Source organism: Rhinolophus hipposideros (assembly GCF_964194185.1).
Source record: "Rhinolophus hipposideros genome assembly, chromosome: 1".
NCBI lineage: Eukaryota > Metazoa > Chordata > Mammalia > Chiroptera > Rhinolophidae > Rhinolophus > Rhinolophus hipposideros.
The window spans coordinates 60,197,973-60,215,111 of NC_138047.1; the positions used below are offsets into that span (position 1 = coordinate 60,197,973).

Genomic DNA, 17,139 nt, shown 5'->3' on the forward strand with positions numbered 1-17,139 from the left:
ACAGGTGAATGGAAGTAAAATGTTTTCTTGAGTTCTGTGAGCCATTCTAGCAAATCACCAAACTTAAAAGGGAAGGGAGTTGTGGGAACTCCCCAACTTTATAGCCAAGTTGGACAGAAGTGTGGGTAATCTGGGGCCCAATACTTGTAGCTGGCATTTGAAGTGAGAGCAGTCTTGTGGGACCCCCTTAAACCTGTGGGGTCTGATGATAGCCCTGGGTAGTTAGCGTCAGAATCGAACTGAATTGTAGGACATCCAGTGGGTGTCAAGAGAATCAGAGAATTGGTTGTTGGTGTTGGAAAACACCCTAGAAATAAATTACCAACATAACACTGAAAATGAACACTTAAGTTATTTTCAACATAACGTCTCATTGAGTTTACACATCCTTCAGCATTAGAGAAGAGATGTTAATGTAAGATACAAATCACAATTCTGAATAAAAGAATTTTATTTAGTGGTCAGATCCCAATGAATAATGCCACTCATTGCTTGATTCTGCTAAAATGTGCTATTAGATATGCTCTTAAGAAAGTGTACAGTGCATCACCAAAAGCTGTTTAATTTGGATCGTGTAGAATAAAAGTTCATAAATGTTTGTTCTCTGATTAAAATTTTAAAATATAAAAAGGAAAAAAAAACCGAAAAGCAGTATTCTAGAATAATGTCACCTTGGACTATTTACAGTAAGATGCCTTTTTAATAGAATACTCTCTCTTTGATTCTTTTCCTCACATTTTACTTATCACTTATAAGGATTCTCACTCCCCCATATGACCCTTATTCATTTCTTCCATTCCCATCTTCTTTGAAATAGTCATCTTCTATTCTCTCTCACTCATCTTTGAGCCTTTATTGATACTCCTTTTTTCTACTCTTAAATTAACAATAATTCTATTCAACAGACATTTGTTGAGCACCTATTATGTGCCAGGCACTGTGCTAGGAGGAGGAGATAGAGATGGAAAGTCATTGACCCCCACCCCACCCCAAGAAGCTGAGTTGGGGTTGAATTGAAAAACAATGTTTTTCACATTATAATCCATGAAATCCCAGTCCTCTATAAAGTAAATTTGGGGATCTCTTGAAACGAAGTGCACTCATGGAGGCTTGTCAACTTGGCCTACTCCAACACATGCTGAATTTAGAATTCTGTTCTTTATGAAGCATAGCCTCAAAAGCCCAGGCCTACAGATTGAGTTTTAAACTCTTAGCTGGTGGCAACTACGTGTTAGGCAGTTGGGGACAGCTGTGCCAATTTGTTTTGGGGGGAGGGTAACCCTTTAATTGGCTTCTACAAATTCCAAATATGCAAAGCCCTTAAACTCCCCAAAATACTAAATTTGAGCTAGCGATACATATTAAGAGACTCTCCCCTGATTTGAACTTGTAATAAGATGCTCTAAAACTCCTATCTTTTATGAATGTCCACCAGGAGCTCTTTTTATTACCTCCACACGTTTCTTTGTGCTTTTCTGTGAACGTTTTCTTAGCTTCAAACATAAAAGCAGCAAATTAAGCCTGTAGGTCACCTTTTTTTCTTTTTTTCTTTTATCATGGTTGAACCCAAACAAAACAAGCTCATCTCTTGCATTTGGCCTACATCTTTGTCCAAGAAGCTTTGAGAGACCGTTGGTAGTTACTGCAAAAAAGAAGGCAAGCCATGAAATATAAAACAAAAGCTATACATAGCATACTATAAAAGCAAAAATGAAACCGCGCCCTCGCTGCCCCATCTTGTTCCATTCCTCGTAGGCCATGTCCCTACAAATGTGCACATTTGGTAATACTTCTCAGTCACAGTCCAAATCACCGTGGTGGGTTTCACCTTCACAGTTTGTAGAATATTCCTGTCACTGAATCCTCACATCCAACCTCTGAACAATGATGGAGTTTTGGTGGGAAAGTTCTATCCTTGATCCCATGCCTTTCTACAGGTTACACAAGGTCACATCTCTATACAGTTTCCATCCAATTAGATGACACTCTATACATTAGAGCGTTAGTGCCAGATTCAGAACTTCCTCATGAGCTGGTTCCAAGCCCTTTGGATCTGAAGGCAACTTCGGGAACTGGCATTATTCCCATATTACATTTGACCTGCCCTACCCTATAGTAGGGTGATCACGTCTGAAATATGTGACGAGAATGAGAAGAACAGGGAGAATTGGGTGAGAGAGGGATAACGGTGATCATGCACAAGCTTCTTGCTCTGCCGTGCATATATTTTCAGTGTAACGGTGTATTTTGACACATAAGGGCTTGTGCTTTTTTGTTAAAGAAATAATACCCTGAAAAGCTCATTTGGCAAATGTGGCCATGAACATGTTTGAGTGTGAGTGTGTGTGTGTGTGTAAAATGTGTCATGAGGTTATGTGTCAAGTCCTGTGGGTGTGTCCTCCTGGGCCCTCCCCCATGATCACACCCATCTCACCAGCAAGGAAAAACTGATGGGCTACACCTGGTCAGTTTGATATTCAGAAGCTTCAGACAGGGTTTCTGAGAAGCTTAGGAAATTCTCCTGGTACTCGGAACAAACAATCTCATAACGGTAATGCCGGAATTCCACAGCAAAGGTGCCAAAGTAAGACAGGAAGCACATGACCAGTCCCCACTGGACCCTGGCTGCATACATGTGGATGCCTTGGGCCATGAGGATGAAGTCTGGGGAGGAGCAGTCAAGGAAAGAACCCCCATCAGCCACTTTAAATAAAACTGTGCTCTTTTCTAGCGACAGGTTACACGAAAAATCTGGCTCTTGCTCTCACAACTAGCAAGAGTTAGCTTGACAGAATTTGCTGAAGAAAACATCTACATAAACCCTAGGTAATGTTATCTCTTTGTGTGACATGTTTCTAGGTGCTTTCATGGAAAATCTAACTTAATTATCATGACAGCCCTATGATCATCATCAGATCATTTAAAAATAGAGAAACAGGCCAAATGGATAAGCAACTTGCCTGCCATCACACAGGTGTTAACTGCTGGAGCTGCAACTCAAAGACAAGCACTCTAACTCCCAGGTCATACATTCAACCACTATATGGCCACCTAATAAACTGAGACTAGCAAGAGGATTACCATTCCAAAGTAAGTAGTTGGCCAGAAAAGTAAAGGCACCTTTTTAAAAATCACTGCAAATGACTATGGATTCATAGTCATCGTTCTATCTGCAGAAACAATTTTGAACACATCAGATCGCTAACTACTTCCATATAAGCTATAATACGTTTATCTCTGCAGTCCTCCGGGTAATGTCTTAAGTGGTCCCTCTTCCACTTCTGTCTAGTTTGCACTGTTGTCTTTCAGACAATACCGTATAGGCTAGTTTCATTCCTGGTGTCACATTTAAACTTGTGCCCAAATGAAAATATGCAATTAAAAATACAAACAGATAAGATTCCTATGTCTTAATATATATGGAGTGTGTGTGTTGATGAAGTTTCACAGCATGCTTTAGTGAAAGACCAAGAGGCCAAGGACTAAATACATTTATTTAGAAAAATGAGGAATATCCTTTTAGGATTAGTTCTATCTTCAGAACTTACTCTTAAAATCTTGGGAAATTTTCAGAGTATGTGCAACTACTTCAGACAAACTTTGCTCTCTTCATTAGGCCTGGATCCATTCACCTGAGAACCAAGAAATGGTTCCAAGTGTTCAGAAATACAATGACAGAATCGTTTGGAATAAGCTCAAAACTGAGAATAATTTAAAGTCTGTACATATTCTTCTGACTGAGGGTTCAAAATATTGCCAAAACAATATTAAGTTAATGGAGAAGGGATGAATCTTCCCCATTCACTCCCCAATCTGATACTGGCAGAGTTCTGACCTTTTCACTCATTAAATATTTTATCAAGTTACTAGCAGTAAGAATGTTTTTTGGCTTGATTTTCAAGTTCTTAAATGTTCTCTAATGTGACCGGCAGAACTTGAAAAAAAAACCCAAAATGATTGAATGGCAGTTTGTGATGGAAGAAGAAATAACAGATTCCACATTCTCTACTAAACTAGAGAACATCTACGAACGCTAAATCTTTTCATATTTTAAAGCCACGTTCTCCAACATAAGAATGTATTGGTTAGGAGTGCAAGAACTGAGCCTGAGTTTAAATCAAGATACTGATTTAAACTACATATTGTGTGCGATCTTGGGTAAATTAACCTTTGTGCTTCCCTATTCTTATCTGTTAAGTGAACATTAAGGAAGTTGATACATCTGAAGGACTTAGGATAATGCCTCTCACATATAAGTGCCCAATACGGATAATGGCTGTTACGTGATTGAAGATGTGTAACTGTGTTAGCTACACAGTCTACCATGTAGGAACCTTATTCCAGTCTTCTCTAGTTTTCTGAGGAGAACCTATGGGAGTGAACATTTATGATCATTCTGCCCCACAGAACGAATAAGCAATCTGATTGGTGGGAATGGAATTGGTCAGCTTCCATTGGGCCATGCCACTAGTAAGGGTTGCCACTGTGCTCCATCCTAGACTAGCCTCTCTCTAGGATCTGTTTAGGGTTAAGCTGAGTGAAGTGCTCTCCTCTTCCTTTCCCTGGTTTCTCTGGGTGGATAAGTTGATTTCCAGGGTGTGAGGTAAGAGGCCTGCGACATTTTCCTTTCCAAATTTACCAGGAATAAAGGCTGATTTCTTCATCCCCATCTGGCTCTTTGTGTTCTCCATTGGTTTAAACGCTTAAGGAGGAAGGGAAATAAAGAGCACCTCAAAAACCTCTAAAATATTTGGTTAGGACAACTATACATGCAGCGGTAACCTAACTCTTGAATTTGTTTCCCAGAAAAGTGTATTTTCCTCAAAGATATTTGTCCCTGGAAAAATATTCAAAGGTATTTATCCCTGGAAATTCACTTTAGAGTTAATAAATTAAATGAAATAACAGGACCATTAATAAAGTCACAAGTGAAAAAACAAAATTTAAGATGGAGGGAAAAAAATCATTAAAAAATCTTGGTTATGCTTCCTCTGTTTTTCATAAAGGGATACTTTTACATTATTAGTAAATGAGCTTTTATGTTATTATATAAGGAGAATGCATGATATCATTTCTATAGATTGAACCAATCTTTAGGCAGAGCTTGTCTTATTTTCAGTTCTCCATCTTTTCTTTGGCGTAAAAATAAGTCTGAGAGTTTTTGTTTTTATACCCATTTACTTTTCTGTTTTGCCTACGATTTGGAGATGATCTGACAGTCTCTCCCAACCAACTGGAAAAGGGCAATTTTCTCCTCTTCTACATAGACAAGTTATCTGTGTTTTAATCTCACTGGCAAAGAACCTTTTCACATGCAAAGGATACAGAGGACTACACAGAGAGTGACAACTGCTGAGAGAATAACTCGTGGAATTCCAGCTTTCCGTCCTTCGTTCTTAATGTTGACTCTGAGAGTCAATGCAGCCTGGATCCAGCAGGTCAATGTGCCAAATCCAAAGGTCAAGGACGTTCCGACATTATGGATTTCTTCATCATTAGTGAGCTAAGGGATGAACAGATGGTGACATGTGGAGGCCCACTTAGAAAAGACAAAAGCCAATGGAATATGTGAGGGAGAAAAAAACAGGTAAAGTGATATCCCAGTAATGGGATGATCGATTTTAGAAAGATTCGAGTCCTTCATGTCCAGCGGCTCCTTGGGTCAGTTCTCAGTTGGTTTGAACTCTGAAGGGAAGAAGGGAAATAAACAGTACTCCCAAACCTCAAAAAATTTGTTTAGAAAAACCATACAGGCAGTCGTAATCTATTCCTTGAATTTATTTTCCAGAAAAGCTTTGTGGAAAAGTCAAAGAAAAAAACAGGATAGTTACACAAAAAGGAAAAATGTCAATGTTTCTACAAACATATGCCCCAAACTTTGTGTTCCAGACTAAGCTGAGACCTGGGATCTGGCTGTGTACTTACTGATTGAAGAAGACCAATTCTAAGTAGGTCAAGATTTGACTGGCATAGACAATAACACTTGGGCTCTTCTTTACTCCTACAAATCTGGCCGTCTCAGTACTGTGACCAATTCATTGTTAATGGGATTATATTTTGTTTTCCATTATAATAAAACTGCCGCCTGTGAGCTTTTGTCGTATCTGTAGATCATTAAGAACCACAGTGTTTGAAGATTCCTGGTGATGGCATTTATAGAGATAATGGGTAAAAGGAGACCCAGTTGGGTTATTTCAATTGGGGGTTAGACATGGAAACTCCCCAAATCATGACCTACTGTTTTAAAAATTAATTTGTCACTTAAAACACCTTTAGTAACCACATATATTTTAAAATACGCATATAGAAAAATCTGTTTTGAAGAAATGGCTTTTAAAACATGGTGAAAAAAAATTTCTTTTGAATTGCCATTGCCTTTAGATGTTTTATTGTTTGACATTGCTGTGAACAATGGTTGTATCTAATCAATATTTCCTTTCACTTTTTTTTTTCTATTTTTGGGGTTTTTTTTGTAGGATTCCCCCCCCCCTTCTTTGGAAGAAGTCACTTTTTTCTCTCAAAGTTCAAAAGATGTATTTTCAAAACTTAAATAATGATTCCTCAAGTCAAATTTTACTTCTACAAAATTTGTTTTCTAAACTCTATTCATTAATCACTTTTAACCTAATTTTAAAAATAGATAATATAGCTAGATAATAAAGTTCAAACTCAAAAATTATAAAAAGAACAAGACCGAAAAGGCTATCTTGTAATACTAGCCACCTGGTTTCTCCACAGGCAATTAATGTTATTTGTTTCCGGTGTATTCTCTGTAGATATTCCAGAGAATGTTCTTCATACCTAGTGTCATCATTCATGGTTTTGACTATTTGTTGTTCACCAAAACAACCCAATCTCTGGGTTTTTTGTAGGACTTTAGTAAAGAGCAAAACATCTACTAAGTAAGTTCCAGCCAAATCCTAGTTGAGAGAAATGATAGCTCTTGAGCACTTTACAACATGTCAGGACCTGCAGCACAGACAGGTAAGTGAGGGGGAAAGACTCCCACCAAAATCTCAATGAAAATGCTCCGTGCCCTACCATTGCAGAGTTTAGCAGGATAAACTCAAATATTCTCTTGATAATTCATTATCCTAGCCAATATATCCTACAAATGCTGCTTTCTTGTTGTCTAGTTGATATGGGATGAGATCTAGAATAGTTAAGAGGAATTGGTGGGATTGCCTATCAAACTACCCATGAAGTCAAAAATACTTATTGAGTGCTACTATGTGCCAGGGGAAGTGTTGGTGAATGAGTTAGCCTGGTTTAATGAATTATCAGGACTGAGCGTCTTATTATCAGGACAAGAGACAGTCTTAGAAAATCCACTATATATTCTTGAATGTCTGTGCCATTTGGATTTCAGTCAATAGACGGGAGAGAGGTGTCAGGATCGGTGTTTAATTATAAGAAGGAAGTTGCTAGCAGCAGTATACAGCATAGTTTAGAGAATTCTGGGGAGGGAATGGAGGCGGGAAAATCAGACAACTACTTGAACAATGCAGGGTTCTCCTTGTTTATTTTACAAATGAAGTTGTTCAGGTCAAGAGTTGGTGATGGTATTATTGGCAGGAGAAATTATTCTTAAATGTTGTGACCTTGGACTTCTAAACATCTGGGAAGAAGAGTTAGTGTATCCTTACACAAGTCATAGATATTCTACAGAAATTCTGAGGTTTCCAACTTGACTCCTGCCTGAGCTTGCTCATCTGAAAAGCAAGCTTTCATCCAAAAAGGATATTCAGTGTTTAATTATAGAAAGGCAATGATCCTATTCGTTTTCTAGAAAGGTACATTAGGATACAATTTGTTCTGAAAAAAAGTATAAAGCATTTTGAAATCCTTTGTAGAAAAAATAGTAGCCCCTTTCCTAATAGCTATACTGTATTTGCAGTGCGTAGCGAGCACGCTCGTGTGTAATGTGAACTTAGGTAGACGAGGCTGAGAAACCACAAAGGGCTGACTCCTGCAGAACTTGTGCATATTAGGCACTGCTATTAGTTTCTTTTAAGATTCATGCAGAATTATATGGGCCACACAGTGACTATCCCTCAGTATTACGATAATCGATAATTGATTAGGTGAGGTGTGAGATGGAGGTGAAAAAGGCCAAGTGAAGTACCTGAAAATTACCAAGTAAGGTCATTCCAAAGGACGCCAGACACAGTGCCACCAATCCACTAATATTCAGCCATGGATTTAAAACCTTTGGTTTCAGTTGTATGAAGCGAAGAACAGCTACCACAAGAGCTGGGAATAAAACAAAATGTTAAAATTAAAAAGTTTAAATCATCCACTCAGACTACAAGGCAGAGTTCTAAAGCCACAATGTATAAAATTAAACTTTTCACCACAGTGCGTTTTTGAATCTCTGAAATGACAATTTTTAAAAGAAATTTTCCATGCAGTGCTTACGATTATCTAGATGTTTTATTATATCTAACCTGGGGGAAGCAGAGAGGAGTTGAAGCAGCAGGACTATATGTTATCAGAGTGATGTGGGGACGATAAAACTTAATAGTGTTGTTCTCAGAGTTTTTGAAAATCAGGGCAGCACAGGGCAGCCTGGCTTAGGAGAACACTGCAGAGGCTTGACACACAAATAAATTGGGGATAAAGACAGCTCGTGGCAGGAAATTCAGTTGTCCTTTAGCTTAGAGCAGTGTTAGAACAGATAGGGCAGGAAACACGGGAGAAGACAGGGTTCCACATCTGCACAAACCTGCTGGTCCCTGTGCCAGAAATCATTCCTGGGGACAGGAAGGAAGATAAAGGCAAGTGTACACATCCCTTCATTACTGGTGTACTCCCATTTCCCTCTGATTTCCACCTAGAGGCGCTCATTGTCAAAGGACAATGATAGTTAATTCAAATTAGAGCAGTTACAGGAACCAAATGATAAAATCTGGATTTTTAACATAGCAGATTTTGGGGTCTGGTATGTATTAAACATCACACTGACTATATTAAGAAAGCTCAGTTCTTCCAAATGATGTTAATTACTTATTTTAAGACACCACCCTATCATTGGAAGCAAATTGTCATCAGAGAACCTGAAGAGAATGAAGGAAGGTACCTAGATTTCAAATTTGACTTCTAATAGTAACCTTGAGGATGGTTGATACTCAAGCCACTAATCAACCCACCAAGCCCCGTTTATTAACTGCTTAGTAAAGGGATATTTTCATATTTTTACAAAAAGCTGAGAGATGTTAGTTTACAAATGATTTTTAAAAAGGCACTTGCAATTAAATTATATCTACATAAAAGGAAATGCACTTATTACTTCCTAAGACAATTTATTTTGACATTAAGGTTTAGCAGGGAAGACAATTAGAAATTCAAAAACTACCCTATTTATGCAGCAATTAAGTAGGTAATTATTTGCTAAAGGCTTCACCTTGATCACAGGCCATTATTAGTAGCCATTAATAAAGAAAACCCATCCATAAATTTGCATTTCCCAAGTATGTTGAACGTCATAGTTTCAAGCCACAAGGCTAAGCTCAGTGAGTTGATAGTTCTAAGTACCTCTGATCAAAGAGTGGTATACAACTTGGTTAATATTTAGATTTTGGAAAGAAAATATAACTACACCACAACTTACGAAATCGCAAATTGCTCAGTTCTGATTTAGCTTTTAGTATACTTGTATTTTAGTTAAGGCCCACTATTGATCATAAAAGTAATAAATTATATTTGAATTGACAACAGTTTCCCAACCTACTGGTTTGAGGAACCTAGTTAGGAGTTATAATAATATATCAGAAGTCTATTAATAATGACAATAACTATCCTAGAGGATGGAAAAATCAGCACAACTTACTGCATTTTAGGATGGGGACAGGAGGAGGAAGTGGGGAGAGAAGAAATCGAACATAAGCACTCTGATACAAAGTGGTCATCAGTTAAGAAGCCATTAGATTAAAACCAGAAACCTCAATACAGGGCACCATGGGAGACACATGCTAACTCACTGTGTATTAGTTAGGGCATAATAACAAAATACCAAGACAGCACATATAATTTCTTCTAAAAATGACTGATGAAAAATATTACTCTGGGGACTCTCAGGTTGTCCTGTGGTTTGGAGGGAATAGGATCATGCTGGAACTTTGGCCTAAGCGTTAAACTGCTGCTGAAGCAGACACTGAAATGGCTCTTGACATTGACCCATCTGGTCACTTTGCTCCATTGTGTCCAGGAGAAGAGATCTGATGGCCACTCTCTGCATTATCTGTTTCTCCAATAAAACTCGGACATGTATCAGTTTCTTGGTCCCAGCATTGCTAGCCTTCCCATTTGTAATAGGGATGAAAAGAAAATCATTTAATCATGAACAGATGAAGAAATGAATAGGAAACAGAAACCTACTTCAAGACAGGAACTCTGACCTTCCAGAATTGCATTCTAAACACCGTACTTTGCCTTTTTAATGTACTTACTCCATTATTAATCAGCTCAGACTAGGCATACTTTCCTTTTAAAATAGATTCTAGTTGAATTTTCAGGGTGTGGAAATAATATAGATTCTGGTCCTTTAGCAGTTTTATTAACAGTTAGGTTTAAATGGAGGCAGATTCAGATTATCTGTTATGAAGTCCATTGTCAACCAAACAGTGGTTTAATTATACATTCTTGAAAAAGAACTTCTGGGCAGTAGGATAGTCTCAAAGCCATCTTTATATATGCTAACCAGTTTTTACCACATTAATGTTCTGATCAATAGATATAATTTTAAATTTCATTAAAAATTTTAGATTTTATTAACAGTTTTAGGAAACATTTTTAATTTAAAAACCCACCCTCTTGTTTTTGGTGTTTAGAATAGTTCGTTGCTCTGTAGGCTTCCCCTATTTATCCATTTTAAGAGAACACAAATATTAAAATAGTGGCTTATTTATCACATTTTTTACTTTAAGGCTGATTGGGTTTTTAAAGTTCAAACTCAAAATAACAGCTTTTAACTGCAGTTCTAAACTGGTGCCTGGCCTAATTCTTTTTTGTTTTGTTTAGAGTTATGGTTTATGCAACAATAATTCCTATTTCTGACTGCAGTAGTACACAATAATCAATAGATTATGGCTGAAGTAGGGAGAGCAGCTGCTGTTCAGTGACCGAAATCATTCAGCTGTTAGCTTTATCCTCACAACCTCTCCAGGGCAGAAAACAATATTCCCTTCAAGAAACTTGTCTTAGGTCTCACCCCCACCTCCAGGAGAAATAAAGTGTTCACTCAGGATAAAGAGCATAACCAATTCTGTAAAAAAAAATAATTGAGCATTCGATCTTCCATTAGTCCGTCAAAAAGATAAAAGATCCTTGGTAACTAATTTTAATAAATGCTACACTGACTTATTTGTAGATTGTGAATTATTATCTACCCAGATGCCAAAAAGCAGTGACTTATACAGGTAGTGCAGGTTGTTTCTCAAAGTCAGTTATGTTGTCTAAAGTAACAGTCTGAGGCTGAACAGGAGACGTGCCTGGGGAGATGAAAGCACCCACAGTTCAGAGCAAGAATCATTAGTAAACTGACTTTCATTCCCAGAGTTGATAAATAAATAATTGTTGGTTTACTTCCACTGAACACTAATCTTAATCAGTTTTGTGTTTACCAGATGGAACTGAAAATGATGAAAGATAATAAACACTAGCTGCTGCAATGCTTTACAGCAGGAAAGCTAGTCAAACTTTAATTGCTTCTTGGTGGGACAGGGAAGGACTGGAGTGTAAGATGATGACGATTGTCATCTGGAAGAGGAGAACATGTTTTCATTTGTTTTTGGAAATGCTTTTATAATTAATGAATTGTAAGCTTTATAACTGGATAAATATGTGAGCTGTGCAAACTGGTATTTTTTTAGATTATACACTAAGGAATACTGGGAAATATTGATTTTTTTCCTTAAGGATATGAGGGAAACAAGTAACTTTCAACATGTTCTTTAGTTTCTTGAAAGCCCAATGAAGGACAGAAACCTTGGGACAGCTTTTTTATAAGGGCAATCTCTTCTGTATCATGATAAGATGAGGTAGTGTTTGCAAAGCACTTAGCATTGTGCCTGGAATATAAATGACTGTCACTAATTATTGTTATTATTGTGCTCTGTGGGGCTGATCCAATGAATAGGTACCAACTTGCAGGCCTGCGAGGTATGATTGCAAAGGGGCTGGGAAAGGCCTGTGACCCTGCGATTTAAGATTCACTCTCGGGGCTTTGTGCTCTATTAAACACAGATATCTCCTTAGCAGTCATTTATGCCTTCATATGAATAAGTTTATTATATCTTTTCAGAAGAGTGGTGTCAAGGGTAGAACAAAGAACAAGTATAAAGCTCCTGGCAGCTCGGAGGCTGAAGCAGTGAAGACAAAACCTGAGTGACTAGGACGGCCCTAGTGCCTCACATGTGCACCAGCTGCTGAAAGTACCACCCTTCTCAGAATTTGGGACTATCTGGAATGTGAAAAGACTGCCTGCCAAGGGCATGAAGAGAAGAGCTTCATTGAAGATTCAGCAACTCCAGTATCAGGGTATATCTAACCTGTTCTTTAGTGCTAGTGTAGCAGTCCATGCCTTCCAGAAACTTCCTGCTTAGGTGAATGGGATATGCTTTGAGGAAGCCTGGGTAGGAGAAGGTTAGCTCCAGGGAGCAGTCTTACTAACTGCAGAGAAGCCGCTGAGTATGCTTCTCCTTGAACCTCACAGGTTCAGGAGAGTATGATTCTCCTTGAACCTCACAGGTTCAGGAGAGGCCTCTTGGGCCTCACAGGAGGCCTCTTGGGCCTCCATGTTTCTCGCTTTTTGAGCCTTCTGAACCAACTAAGATTCTGCCTGTGTTGCATGTTGGACCAACCATCTCCCTCGATTTTCCAATAATATCTACAGGTCTTCACTTTTCCTATAGCAGACATTTAAAAAGAACACCTTAAGAGTGAGTAGAATTTTTTTTGGTGGGGGGATGGGATTATGCATAGATGAAATAAAAAGTCACTTCTTACGGGAGCAGATGCTATGAAGACCAAATACTCCCTCAGTAATAACATCATCTTTATCTCTTACTTGGAGTGAGAATCTCACCATCCAAAAGAACCACTTCCAGAAAACCACTGTTGAAAAATGGAGTTGTCACTGGCCCTTCCACCCCAGCATGGCAATGATGATGGTTGACCTTTTGAAAGACACTGGGGAGGCCTGGCCTTGAGGAAAATGTATATAAGGCCGACTGGAAAAGGATACAGAGCGTGGCTTGTTCCCACTCTCCCCAGTTGACCACCAGGTTGTGGAAGCACTCACAGAACAAAGGGGACAGCATATTGAATGAGGGTCTTGGGCCCTGAAGAAAAAGCGGGGAATTGGGGCTAGACATAAGTACAGAAGTTTTACTGGTTTTTTTTTAACCTACATTTCCATTGGTCAGCTTGATATGCGTACAGACACAGGGGAGAGCGTCACCCTCATGTTAATGCTGACCTTTAGATTTACAACAATATGTACACACATCGATATTTATCACAGAGCCTCTGCATTTTTCATCTTTACCAGTGAAGGAATAAATAAGGCTTTCTTTTTAAAGGAAACATATTGTACAATATTACGTTCTCATGCAGGATTTTATGGCATGTGAAATATATTATTTCATGCAGCAAAAGAAATAAAGTCAAGAATACACTGAAATGACAAAGACAGTAAAGGGAAGAGAAAAATGTAATCGGGGTGAACATAAAAGGATTTATGAGAAAAAAGACTCTCAAATCGAAAAGCTAGTTTCAGCATATTGCCATATGATACCAAATTATCAACTAAGCCCACCATGCTTTTGATATGGGTTTGGGAGAACTGAAAATAAATAGAAATGTACCAAAGCACATAAAGCAAGTTTTATTATCTTCTTACCTAGGAATGCTGCCATGTTCATAACTTGACTAAACACACAGCTTGCAGGAGGTTCATCACCTGCAATACTTGAAAAATATGAAATGTTTTATTATTACTCTATTAAAATCTATAACCCTGTGCAGTGGACTGAATGTTTGTGTCCCCTCAAAATTAATATGTTGTCATCCTAGCCCTCAATATAATGGTATTAGGAGGTGGGGCCTTTAGGAGGGGATTAGGTCATGAGGGTGAAGCCCTCAGGAATGGGATGAATGACCTTATAAAAGAGACCTCTCTTGTCCTCTTTCCACCTTGTGAGGATACAATGAAACAATGGCAGACTGCAACCAAGAAGAAGGTTCTCATCAGAACCCCACTGTGCTGTCACCCTGACCTTGGACTCCCAGGCTCCAGGCTGTGAGAAATAAATTTCTTTTGTTTATAAGCCATCCAATCTATGGTACTTTGTTATAGCAGCCAAACTGACTAAAACAGAAATTGGTGCTGAGAAGTGGATACCACTGGTACCGCTATAACAAATACATAAAAATGTGGAAGCGGCTTTGGAATTGGGTACTACGTAGAGGCTGGAAGAAAGCCTATATCGCCATGAATGGACTCTTAAAGGCGATTCTGGTGAAAGCTGAGAAAGAAGAGTGCTAAAGAAAGAGCTCCGGTCTTCTTAGAGAATATCTAAATAATGCTAAACAGAATGCTGGTAGAAACATGAGCAGCAAAGGCCATTCTGATGAGGTCACAAACGGAAATAAAGGACATGCTATAGGAAACTAGAGCAAAGGCAATCCTTGTTATAAAATGGCAAAGAACTTGGCTGAATTGTGTTTGTGTTCTAGTGCTTTGTAGAAGGTAGAACTTGGGAGTGACAAAATTAGACATTTAGCTGAAGAGATTTCTAAGCAAAGTGTTGAAGGAGTGGTTTGGTTCCTCCTGACTTACAGTAAAATGTGAGAAGAGAAAAATGATTTAAAGATGGAACTGTTAAGCAAAAAGGAACCAGATCTTAAAGATTTGGAAACTTCTCAGTCTACCCATATTGCAAAAAGTGACAAAGAATGTTTGCAAGAGAACATCAAAGTTGTAGCCAAGCAGCTCTTTGATACGGAGATTAGTGTGGGTATGAAACACGGATTTAATGAACCATCTTAACAAAAGCTAGGAATAGAGATAGAATTATATGGGTAGAAACACTGCCAGCTAGGACTAAAGGAAACAGAAAATGGGGTAAAATGAAGGAACACTGCTGGACTTCTTGGACTCTGCAAGACAGGATCACAGACCAACTTGGCTGTGATCACACTATTCTTCGAGACAAGAGAAGGGGACCCCAAAGGTGATTTTGAGATCACCCGGCTGCCACTCCCACCTCAGGCCCAGTGGGCACAGGCCTTCAGGGGAGGGCTGCCGCCACCTCAATTTCAAACGGTAAGACCAATGCCTGGCAGAGACCCGGGGTCCCAGAGAGTTAGTTCTCTCTCTCTCTCTCTCTCTCTCTCTCTCTCTCTCTCTCCCCACCTTGTGAGGATGCAATGAGAAGATGGCAGTCTACACTCCAACAGAAGGCCCTCACCAGAACTCAACCGTGCTAGCACCCTTGGACTTGGACTTCCAGTTTCCAGAGCTGTGTGAAATAAATTTCTGTTGTTCATAAACCACCCAGTCTATGCTACTTGGTTAAAGCAGCCAAAACTAAGATACCCTCCCAACTTTTCCTAAGATCCAACAGATCAGAAGAGAATTATCAATTACCTTATATATGGTGCATGCTTCACGCCAGGTTTCCTAGGTAACGGAAAACAAAGAAGCTCAGGTTAAAGCAGTCATTTGTGCACCGTTTAACCTCACCAGTGGCAAATTTTTGTTAGATCTATTGAATTACCCAGAGATAAACTTTACCTTTCAGCTGAATTTAATGGGAAAATTTTGTCGTCTTCCACAGCTATAAAGTATCTATGAAGAAAGAACAATAAATGTTTAACAATAAACAAGGAAATTAAAAAAAAAAAACAAGAATCATTTGTTTCCCAGTTTTATTAGACTAACCACATTAAATCATATTCATTTGTTTCCTAACTGGGGAAATGCTCTTTCACTACAATGCTTTACCTATACATCATCTAGCTCTTTGAAGTTCAAATGTCATTATTAATAACATTTCTTTAATTTTCAAAACATTCCCCAAATGAATGACAATCATTATAATCTGAAAACTGGAAAATAAGACCTTACAATTCTAAAATTCAAAATTTCTAATATCAGGAACAGTTCCCCTCCTTTCTTAATGAACAGCTAGCAACTGAAACAATTTTCTACAAGTGAATAGCACTTGAAATAAGCAAGTGTGGGAACATTCTGTGATAAGCCAAGACTTCCAATGTAATGATACCTATTTTATAAACATACCAGACCCAGTCACAAAAAATCCTGGGCTATGAACTGGACTGTGAATGGAATCCTTAGCATGTTAGTGTAAAATCAGAGAATCTAGCAAATAATGAACCCATATCACCAGTTTATAGAATGCTCATTAGTGGAAGAACACAAGAATACAAAATAAATCTAGTGTTCACCACACGCTTTGCCTAATTTATTACTCACTCTTGTTATTAACTTTGGGTAGTAGAAGAAGGGAAGAGAAATGGGGACTTCCAGAAGGTTAAATTCATAAACACTATTTTAAAGTATTTTAAAATACATTCATATATATATACTATCAAAACTTTACATTTTAATTTACATTGCACCTGAGTCCTTAAATAGGAGAATACTCACACTATCCACAATCCAGCTGAAGTAAACAAAGTAAATACAAGAGGTAAAAACATCCATACGCTGCATTTCTTCCCATCCATGCCTGTACCCCTGAAATACAATGAACAGGTATTAGTAACTCAGGCAAAAATTTACATCACTTTAAAGACAGAAAGGAAGTTTACTTTAGCTGAAAAAGTGTATTTTATGAAACCATGATTCAAATCAATATCATTACTGCTGCCTACACATGTGGGAAATCCTTGAGCAGGTAACATGGATGATTGTCATCTAGCATTAGCTCAGATATTCCCAGAGTCTTAGTTGAGAACTGATGGAAAATTTCTCATATTGACATTTATCCTTATACAAGCATCAGTGTATTTTTGAAAGGACGAAAGGATTTGAGTAAGTACTTTGAGGAGAAGAGCTAGGTACCAAAGGCAAACTCCAACCTACTTTTAGTGCTATTATTAACATTTATGAAT

The 17,139-nt window shown here is 38.2% G+C and overlaps 1 protein-coding gene across 4 annotated transcripts in view; it reads right to left on the bottom strand.

The window, feature by feature from the left end:
• Window positions 1–435: 435 nt before the first annotated feature.
• TMEM150C (transmembrane protein 150C) overlaps window positions 436–17,139 on the bottom strand; it is a 70,097-nt gene continuing 53,393 nt past the window's right edge. For 3 of the 4 annotated variants that reach the window (XM_081058255.1, XM_081058254.1, XM_081058253.1), the window contains exons 2-8: window positions 16,673–16,762; window positions 15,797–15,850; window positions 15,650–15,682; window positions 13,901–13,968; window positions 8,126–8,253; window positions 5,326–5,503; window positions 436–2,664 (exon numbers count right to left, since the gene is read on the bottom strand). In XM_081058255.1, coding sequence (XP_080914381.1) covers window positions 2,456–2,664; window positions 5,326–5,503; window positions 8,126–8,253; window positions 13,901–13,968; window positions 15,650–15,682; window positions 15,797–15,850; window positions 16,673–16,752 — 750 coding nt within the window. In that variant the 5' untranslated portion in view covers window positions 16,753–16,762 and the 3' untranslated portion in view covers window positions 436–2,455. The remainder of the gene's footprint in view (window positions 2,665–5,325; window positions 5,504–8,125; window positions 8,254–13,900; window positions 13,969–15,649; window positions 15,683–15,796; window positions 15,851–16,672; window positions 16,763–17,139) is intronic. The other variant, XM_081058256.1, reaches the window with a different exon arrangement.